Here is a 10,572-nt window from a genome sequence, read left to right as displayed (position 1 = left end):
TAACAATTATTCAATATTGTACCACAAGAGACCTATCCCCATCTCCTTTCATCAGCCCTGCCCAGACAGATTTAATACTACTCAGTGGAGATTCTATTATTAGGCATTTTTTATCAATTTTCTGAAGTCTTTCTTTCTATATTTCTCAGATGTAAGAGAAAAGAAGTGTGCTGTTCCTACCTGCTGCTCAGTAGAGAACCCAGAAGCATCAGGCTATCCTCCATACTGGCAATGATCTCAGAGGTAGTGTCTCCTCGCAGGAGGAGTTCTCCACGGGATTTGAAGCTGCCAAACATGAAGGCTTTGTTGTCCCATTCATTGATCACTTGCTTCAGCTTTTGCTCAATGTCACGTTCCTTCACAGCGCTGATACAGATGTCCTAAGAAAAGTGCAAGCTCTTGTATTATTACATGAAAGTCCCACATCCTTCTTTAATGATCTAGGGGCAGCAGGTGTAACTTCACTATTTGCATTATGCATATCAACAAACACCCATTATTTCCAAAGTGAAAATTCAGTATATTAAATGGCACATGTATATGTAGACACAGGCTTAAGGATAGAGATGGGAATGGAAATCTGAATCAATAACAAAAGCTTCAATGACAAAATCCCTCCAGAAAGAAAGATGATGAGTAAGATGCATAATAGTCTATAAATTTTGAAACTTTATGTCACAGACTCATAATTGACTGTGTCTCTGATATAGTTAAAAAGCCAAATTAATGAAGTGTGATAGTAGCAAACTAATAGCAGCCTCATTTCTTCCCACTGTCCTCTGTGACCTCATCATCCCCTGGACCATTCCACATGCCCTGCCCTCACTGTTGTCTTCTCACACTATACTCCCTGCCTGGGCTAGCTCAGCTATGCCCACGCTCTCAGTTACCTTTTAGATCTGCAATCAAGACCCTCAACCCATTGCCTTCTGGCCATCTCTACTTGGATCTTTCATGGAAACCCCAAACACAATCTGTGAAATATCAAACTTGTGTCCAAAATCAAACTCAGGATCTTTGTACCTGCTCATCCCATGTAATTCTCCTCTTATGGTCCCTAGCTTGGTGAAAAGAACCATGGTCCATCTAGATATCTCAGAAAGAAACTCAGGCATCATCCTCAGTCCCTCCTTTTCTCTCTCTTACCATATTCACTCCATCACCAAATTCTGCCCAGTTTCACCCACTAAAGATCTCTTGACTTTCCCTCCACTCTGCAACCTCCCTACCTCCCCTTTTGTCCAATTATCACTATCTCTTGCCTGCACTCCTCTTAAAATGTTGCAACTGATTTCCTCACTATTTCCTTGGGTTTTTGTTATTGCTGTTGTTGTTGTTGTTGTTTTGCTATTTTGTTAGGTGCCATTGAGTCAGTTCTATCTCAAAGTGGCCCCTTGTACAACAAAAGAAAACACTGCCCAGTCCTGCACCATGCTCACAATCTTCCCTATATTTAAGCCCATTGTTGCAGCCACTTTATCAATCCATCTTGTTGAGAGTCTTCCTCTTTTCCACTGAACCTATACTTCATGAAGACTACCGGTGTGGCACTGTAGGATCAGCATTGAATTGCAAACCACCAAGATCGGCTGTTCAAAACCATCAGCAGCTCTTCTATACAGAGCCGCTATGAGTCAGAACCAATTCGACAGCACTTAATAATACTTAACCGAGTATAATGTCTTTCTCCAGGAACTAGTCTCCCTGATAACATGTCCAAAGTCTGTGAGACAATTTCACCATCCCCATGTCTAAGAAGAATTCTTATTGTTTTTCTTGCAAGACAGATTTGCTGGTAGTCCTTGGCACATTCAGTATTCTTCACTAACACCATAATTCAAATGCATCAACTCTCCCTCTCAGCCTCCTCTATTTCTTTCTCCACACTGTGACCAGAGCAATCTTTAAAACATGTAAATCTCACTATGCCATTTCCTGTGTATACACATTGCTTCATTACTTTAAGATCTAAATCGAAAACCTGTTTTAGTTCCTCCCTACCTCCTCAATCTTAGCGATCTCTGCTTTTCCTCACCTCCATACCCCATCCACACCAGCCTTCTTGTGGGTCCTCAACTGCACCTCAGAGTTTTAACACGTGCCATTCCAACTTCATGGGACTGTCTTCTTTGCACTTTCCAATTCAGTGTCCCTTACCATGCCACACAAGCACACTCCTCACATATGACCCAGTCTGCTCCACCTTTATCACCCTTCCACCATCCCCCAAATAAGTCAAACCTCTTTATCCCAGGCTCTCATAGAACAGCAGACCTTTCCTTCCACGGCGGTTGGTGTTGTTAAGTGCCATTGAGTCAGACTCAACACATAGAGACCCTATGTAGAGATTCTGAGGAGCGGCTGATGGGTTTGAACCACTGACCATGCGGTTCAAACCAACCTTTGGTCTAGTGCATTATTCTGCAGCACCACAACAGAACTACCCCTTCTATGGCAACCATAGCTTATCACTACACCTTAATTTTATAATTACTTAATTATTCAAAGAATTCCTTATTATTGTTTGCTACCCTGAAATCAGACCCTGGCTCATGGTGGCCTCATGCACAAAAGAACAAAATGGTTCTGCACCATCCCCATGATGTGGATCAGACTGCTGTGAGCAATATAGTTTTCACAGGCTGAGTTTGGACAGTAGATCACCAGGCCTTTTTTCCTAGTCTATCTTAGTCTGGAAGATCCACTGAAACCTCCACAGACAGATGAGTGGTAACTCCATGAGGAATAATGTGCAGGGATTGAATCCAGGTCTCCCACGCTGGAGATGAGGATTCTACCATGTAGCCACAAATCAGTTCATGATCTATTAATGCAGGGGTGCATCCTCATATCCCCATCACAGACCCTGGCATCCAGTACACATACAATAAACACTCATTAAAGGATTAGTGAGCAAATGTCAGGACAAGCTCCAACCGACTCAGTTCCATTTACTGACCCACCATCCCATAATATTACTGCAAGACCTTCCAGGATCCCACCATATCCTTCCCATTATCAACTGTACCTCGATTTCCTCTTTGTATTTCAGAAGAGGCGCCTCCATAATGTTTCTTAACTTGAAGGTTTCCTTGCCTACATCCAGACTGTGCCCAGTGAGTATGGTTATTCTTTCCCAGTGTCTGGGCATCATGGCCTTGTTGGCCATATGCTCCAGCAGGGGGCAGCACTCACTGAAATCGTCTATGGTTTTCTTCAGGTCCAGAAAAGCCTGCCAGTCCTTCAAGGCCCTGGGCAGCTTCCGACACCTGCAAAGGGAAATCAGTGTGAAGGGTCAGTCAGACAGAATCCCGGAAAAAGTCCCCAATCCAAGATGATCTGTTGTCACTTCTACCAAAAATGCTCACCCATTTCCAAATGTCACCTCTCAAACCATGGTGGCAGTAGTGGTTGTGTGCCATGGAATCAGTTTTGACTCACAGCGACCGCTAGATAGGGCTGCTGAGGCTGTAAATCTTTACAGGAGCAGAAAGCCACATCTTTCTCCCAAGATTAACATATTACAGAAAGGCACTCTTCCGAGTTAGGAAACGATTCTTTTCAATCCCACCTGACAACTAACTAGGTAAAAAGCATTGTTTTAAAGGATACTGGTGAACTTCAATTAAATTAAATTCTACAAACATATTGAGAACCTCCTTAGTAGCCAGCATAGCACAGTTTATCAGCTTGTCAGTTGGGATTAAGAACACACGGCCTTCCAGTTCCTTTGAGTATAACACTTAAAATAATGTGCAAAATGAAATAAATTAGTAACAATAGGACTAATATAACATGTTGTTGTCCTTAAGTGCCATCAAATCAGTTCCAACCCTTAATGATCCTGTAGAGAGTCTCCAAGGAGTAGCTGGTGGGTTTGATCCCACTTAAATAAAATATCTAGAACAGGTAAATGTGTAGTTGTTGTTGTTATTCAGTGCCTTCGAGTTGGGTCCAACTCATAGTGACCCTGCATAGGGTTTCTGAGGCTGTACGTCTCTAAGGAGCAGAAAGTCTCATCTTAGATCTTTGTTTATTAGTAGCTACCAGGTATGCAGTGGAGGGAATAAAGGATTCACTGCTTAGGGGGGCATTGAGATGCTGCTAAGGATAATGGGAAACATTTGAAATGGGAAATAGAGTTGCACAGTGTAATGAGTGGAATCAATGTGAATGGATTATTAACATCAAAAAATGTTAAAATGGCAAAAGTTTTTGTCTCTGTGTGTGTTTTTGTGTACTAGTATATGTTGTTGTTGTTGAGTCCATGAAATCGGGTCCAACTCACAACAACCTTGTATAGGGTTTCCAAGGATCAGATGGTACATTTGAACCACCAACCTCATAGTTCAAATGACCTTGCACCCCACTGATTATAAGAGGCACCCCACCATATAGGTCTATACAAGGGGCCTTCCAAAAGTCTGTGGGAAATTCCAGTATGTTTTCATTCAGTTTTGATGAAATGTTTGAAAACAACTCATACAGGTGATACAACATACATACATACTTATCACAATACAAAGAATTCTCATTTTTAAACAAACGCAAAAAAAAAAAAAAAAAAACTCTTGCTTTTATTGCAGGAAACCATTTAACAAGACACAGTCATACGAACAGAACAAGGGGACACTAAGTGAGTTCACATGAGGAAAGGTGTGCCCGAAAATTGTACTCATTCAACATGTGTATCCAACATATGTATGCTAAGCAAACAATGTGAGAAACTGGATTATATAAAGAAGAACATGGCGTCAGTCAGGATCAGAAAAAGACAAATGTATAACCTGAGATATGTAGATGGCACTACCTTCCTTGTTGAAAGTGAAGAGGACTTAAAATACTTACGAATGAAGCTCAACACTATTCATCTCTCACTCTGCCATACTGTGATGGCTTGCATGATACTGTGATTCTAGAAGCTATGCTACTGGTATTTTAAAGCCAGAAAGGTCACCCACAGTGGACAAGTTTCAGGTGAGTTACTAGACTAAGACAGAATAGGAAAAAGAAACAGATTTATTCCGAATATCTAGTCACTGAAAACCTTATGAATAGCAGTAAAACACTGTCAGATAGGACTAGATTATTTAATACTGAAACATAATGAAATGTACCAGCCTATTCCCAGGTATACTATTAGAAGATGAGTCCATCAGGTTGGAAGGCACTCAAAATATGACTGGAATGAACTACCTCCTAAAGGTAGAGTTGACCATGATGACACGAATAGGGTAAAGTCTTCAGTACCTTCATTTGAACATGGATAACAATTCAAAATGAGGAGAAACACCTGTAAACATCCATTAATAATGAGAACATGGAACGTACAAAATATGTCACTAGGAAAATTGAAATTTGTCCAAAATGAAATGGAACTCATAAATACCAATATCCTAGACATTAGTAACAGAAATGGATTGGTATTGGCCACTTTGAATCTGACAATCACATGGATTACTATACCAGGAATGACAAATTGAAGGGAAATGGCATCACATTCATCATTAAAAGGAACATTTCAAGATCTGTCTTGAAGTACAACACTGTCTGCCATAGGATAATATCAATAATCTTACAAGAAAGACCAGTTAATACAGCTATTATATGAATTTACACACAAACCTCTAAACACCGTGATACTGAAATTAAAGAATTCTACCAACTTCTTCAATCTGAAATTGATCAAACATTCAATCTAGATGTATTGATAATTACTTATGAATGGAATGCAAAGGTTGGAAACAAACAGGATGGATCAATAGTTGGGAAATATGCCCTTGGTAATAGAAATGATGCTGGAGGTTACATAATAGAATTTTCAAGACCAATGACTTCTTCATTGAAAATACTTTTTTAAAACAACATAAAAGATGATTATATACATGGATATCACCAGATGTAATACACAGAAATCAAATCAGCTATATCTGTGGAAAGAGACGATGGAAAAGCTCCATATCATCAGCCAAAACAAGACCAGGGGCAGACTGTGGAACATACCATCAATTACTCATATGCAAATTCAAACTGAAGCTGAAGAAAATGAAAATAAGTATGCAAAAGCTAAAATGTGACCTTGAATATATCCCAACTGAAACTAGAGATCATCTGAAGAGCAGATTTGATACATTATACACTGAGGACTGAAGACCAGAAGAGTTGTGGGATGTCATCTAGAACATCATACAGGAAGAAAACAAAATGTCATTAAGAAGACAAGAAAGAAGGAAAAGGTCAAAAATGGATGTCAGAAGACACTGAAATTTGCTCTCCAGTGTAGAGATGCTAAAGCAAATGGAAGAAATGAGGAGGTACAAGAGCTGAACAGAAAAGTTCAAAGATCAGCTCGAGAAGGCAAAGTTAAATATAACTACAAAATGTGCAAAGATCTGGAGTTAGAAACCCAAAAGGGAAGATCACGTTCAGCATTTCTCAAGCTGAAGGGAACTGAAGAAAAACATTCAAGCCTCGACTTTCATTATTGAAGGATTCTTTGGGCAAAATATTTTGATGCAGAAAGCATCGAAAGAAGATGGAAGGAATACACAGTGTCACTGTACCAAAAGGAAATGGTTGATGTTCAACCATTTCAAGAGGTAGCATATGATCAAGAGCCAATGATACTGAAGGAGTCCCAAGGCCCTGGGACTTAATGGGATAAAAATTGAAATCTTTCAAGAAAGTGAGGCGGCACTGGGTGAAATCACTCATCTATGCCAAGAAATTTGGAGAAATCCATATTTGTGTCTATTCCAAAGACAGGTGACCCAACAGAATGCAGAAATTATCAGAAAAATCATTTATATCACTAGCAAGGAAAATTTTGGTAAAGTCCATTTTAAAACAGCTGCAACAGTACATTCACAGAGGACTTCCAGAGCTTGAAGCCAGATTCAGACAAGGACGTGGAATGAGGGATATCATTTGCTGAAAGCAGAGAATACCAAAAGACATTCACGTGTGCTTTATTAACTATGCAAAGGCTTTCGATTTTGTGGATCATGACTAGCTCCAGACAACATTACAGAGAATGAGTAGACCAAGAGGCAGTTGTTCAAACAGAACACAGGAACACTGAATGGTTTAAAATTAGGAAAAGTGTGCACCAGGGTTGCATTCTTTCACCATACTTATTCAATCTATATGCTGAGTATATAATCCAAGAAACTGGATTATATGAAGAGGCATTACGATTGGAGGAGGACTCATTAACAACCTGTGGTATGCAGAAGATATAGCATTGCTTGCTGAAAGAAAGAGGACTTGAAATACTTACTGATGAATATCAAAGACCACAGCCTTTGTTATGATTTCCATCTCAGTATAAAGAAAACAAAAAAATCTCACCACTGGACCTATAAATAACATCATGATAAAGATTGAAGTTGTCAAAGAGAAAAGACTGAAGTTGTCAAAGACTTCATTTTGCTTGGATCAACCATCAACATTCATGGTAGCAGCAGTCAAGAAATCAAATGAAGTATTGCATTGGGCAAATCTGCTGCACAAGACGTCTTTAAAATGCTGGAAAGCAAAGATGTCAGTTTGAAGAACCTCATATGCATGTGAAAGCTGGACAGTGAATAAGGACATAGAAGAATTGAGGCATTTGAGGCATGGTGTTGGAGGAGAATATTAAAAGCATCATGGACTTCCAAAAGAACAAACGAATCTGTGTTGAAAGAAGTACAGCCAGAATGCTCCTTGGAAGCCATGATGGCCACACTTTGTCTGTCGTACTTCAGACATATTATTAGGAGGGACCAGACCCTGGAGAAAACATCATGCTTGGTAAAGCTGAATGTCATAGAAAAAGAGGAAGACCCCCCAACAAGATGTACTGACACTGTTGCAGGAGCAATGGGCTCTAGCATAGCAAGGATTGAAAGGTTGGCGCAGCACCAGGCAGTGTTTCTTTCTGTTAAACATAGGGTCACAATGAATCAGTACCAACTCGATGACAACAACAAGTGAAGAACATAGACCACAGCCTTTTCATTATGGTATGCTCCTCAATGTATTAAAAATCAAAATCCTCACAACTGGACCAATAAATAACATTATGACAAACAGAGAAAAGATTGAAGTTGTCACATAATTCATTTGACTTGGATCCACTATCAACACTCATAGGAACAGCAGTTAGGAAATCAAACGACTTATTAGGAAATCTGCTGTTCTATAACAATGATGTTAAGGGAGTCCTGGTGTGGCGCTGTGGGTTAATACGTCAGATTGCAAGGCCATTTGAACTGCAAGGTCGGCAGTTCAAGCTCACCAGCTGCTCCTTGAAAACCCTATACAGGGTCGCTATGGGTCGGAATCAACTCGGCGGCACTTAACAACAACAACAACATAGTAATGATGTTAGTTTGAGGAATATGATTTGCCTAACTGGACCCATGGTATTCTCAATAGCCTCATATGCATGTGAAAGTTGGACAAGGAATAAAGAAGACCGTAGAATCGATGCATTTGAGTTATGGTGTTGGAGAAGAAGATTAAAAGTATTGTACGTACGGCCAGAATACTCCTTAAAAGCCAAGATGGCCAAATTTCATCTCTAATACTTTGGACATATTTTCAGGAGGACCAGTCCCTAATGAAGATGATCATGCTTGGTAAAATGGAAGGTCAGTGAAAAAGAGGAAGAACTCCAATGAGATGGATTGGCACAGTGGCAGCAGCATAAAACAATTGTGAGGATTGCACAGAAACAGGCAGTGTTCTGTTCTGTAGCGCATAAGGTCACTAAGAGTCGGAACCAACTCGGTGGCACCTGACAACAACAATCCAACATACACTTGAATGTTTGATAAGTGTACTCTAAATAGAGATGTGTTCCCTCCTGTCAAGACTGCTCCTGGCTTAGAGGAGGTACTTGGCTCCAAACCTTCACACAGGAATAATTAAAACATGCCATTTGATGAGGAAGATGATTACTGACAGTAAGAATGCAACAAGATGAGCTACTGAAACAATCGGGTGAAAAGAGTCTGGCAGCCCATCAAGGAAGAAAGCACGGGAGGTTCAGTGGTCCTGGGCATACTCCGCATCTCACCTGTTCTGAAATTCCAAGAGTTCATTGTTGATCTTTTCAATATTCACATCTGACCAGAGGATGTCCTGGTAACTGTTGACAGTCTCGATGACACTGTTGTACAGAGTGTATATTTTCTGTAGAAGATTTAGCTGCTTCTTTATTTCGAGAAGCTGAGGATACTGCGTGACTGGCAAACCAAAAAGCTCCTCTCCCCCAGTATAGGTGATGTATTTCCGATAAATGTTATCAAACTGATTCTAACAAAACCACAAGTGAAAACTCATCAAAATGATTTGCACATGAACGAACAGGCAAATGAAATGAAAACAGGCAGACAAGTCAAGCTATGATCTGGGGATAGTAAATGGAGGTAACTCATTACAAAGAAAACACCTCTAATTATAACTATGCCAGATCATATTTTTAAAACCTAAATAACTTCCACAACAGGCAGAACTTGAAAAATATGTCTTAAATACAATAAGATTTCAGTTGTCCAGAAGGTTACAGAAACACAAAACATTACCTGAAACATGATAAGCCTATCACTGGCTTCCTGTGGTTTCAAGCCAGCAGCCATTGGACCATTCTGAAAGAAACAAAAATAATTAAAATAAGCATAAAATAGAATGAAGCATTTGAATACAAATTTCATGAGTTCAAAACCTTTGAATGCCACTAGTTTTCAAGCATGTCTCAACCATGGTAGGAAGCTTAGTTTTTCCTTTGAGAAAAAATAAAGTCTCAGGTCTTCTTGTCTTTGTTAAGTGCCATCAAGTTGGTTCTGACTCACAGCAACCCTATATAGGGTTTCCAAGGAGCAGCTGGTGGATTTGAACCACTGACCAGTTCAAAGCAACCTTGTGTTCCAGTGCTTATCCTACAGCACCACACCAGAACTCTTGCTCAAGTTAATGACACAGCTTCCATAAGTAAACACACTTAGAACATCAGAAAGACGTAGCATTCAATTCTTAGGTGACAGAGGCAAAGAATCCATGGTTCTGTAAGAAGCACAAGGCTGGTTTCTGAACTACAGCATTAATGCTGCCCCTCACCAATGTCACCATTCTAATTACTACGGGTAAAGTGACCTACAATCTTATCATTCAAATTGGGTTTTCCTGCTTTAAAGCTTCTTAAAGACACGGATTTTTGTGTCTTTGTCTAGGAAGTGTGCAAATCCAATCCCCTAAGCTTTATAGATGAGTCTTGGTGTGGTGCAACAGGATAAGCACTGGACCACAAGATCAATTTGCACCACCAGGTTGGCAGGTGAAACTCCCCTTGGGAGCTCTATACAGGGTCACTATGAGTCGGAGCCAACTTGATGGCACTTAACAACAACCACAACCTTTACAGAACCCTGGTGGTTTAACAGTTAAGCATTTGGCTGCTAAACAAAAAGATCAGTGGTTCTAACCCACCAGTGGCTCTTAGGGAGAAAGATCTGGCCATTAACTTCCATCAAGATTGTTATTGTTAAGTGCCATCAAGTCAATGCTGACTCATAGTGACCCTGTATA

General features: G+C 40.1%; 1 protein-coding gene across 1 annotated transcript in view; it reads right to left on the bottom strand.

The window, feature by feature from the left end:
* Positions 1-10,572, bottom strand: part of DNAH5 (dynein, axonemal, heavy chain 5) — a 408,072-nt gene that overhangs the window by 282,990 nt on the left and 114,510 nt on the right. The window contains exons 26-29 of the mRNA XM_006874155.1: positions 9,573-9,635; positions 9,065-9,303; positions 3,029-3,269; positions 181-380 (exon numbers count right to left, since the gene is read on the bottom strand). Of these exons, the coding sequence (XP_006874217.1) occupies positions 181-380; positions 3,029-3,269; positions 9,065-9,303; positions 9,573-9,635 (743 nt within the window). The remainder of the gene's footprint in view (positions 1-180; positions 381-3,028; positions 3,270-9,064; positions 9,304-9,572; positions 9,636-10,572) is intronic.

This window comes from Chrysochloris asiatica, unplaced genomic scaffold (assembly GCF_000296735.1).
Source record: "Chrysochloris asiatica unplaced genomic scaffold, ChrAsi1.0 scaffold00264, whole genome shotgun sequence".
NCBI classification, from domain to species: Eukaryota; Metazoa; Chordata; class Mammalia; order Afrosoricida; family Chrysochloridae; genus Chrysochloris; species Chrysochloris asiatica.
The sequence above is the reverse complement of the archived record's forward strand: the minus strand, read 5'-3'. Positions and strand labels throughout refer to the sequence as shown.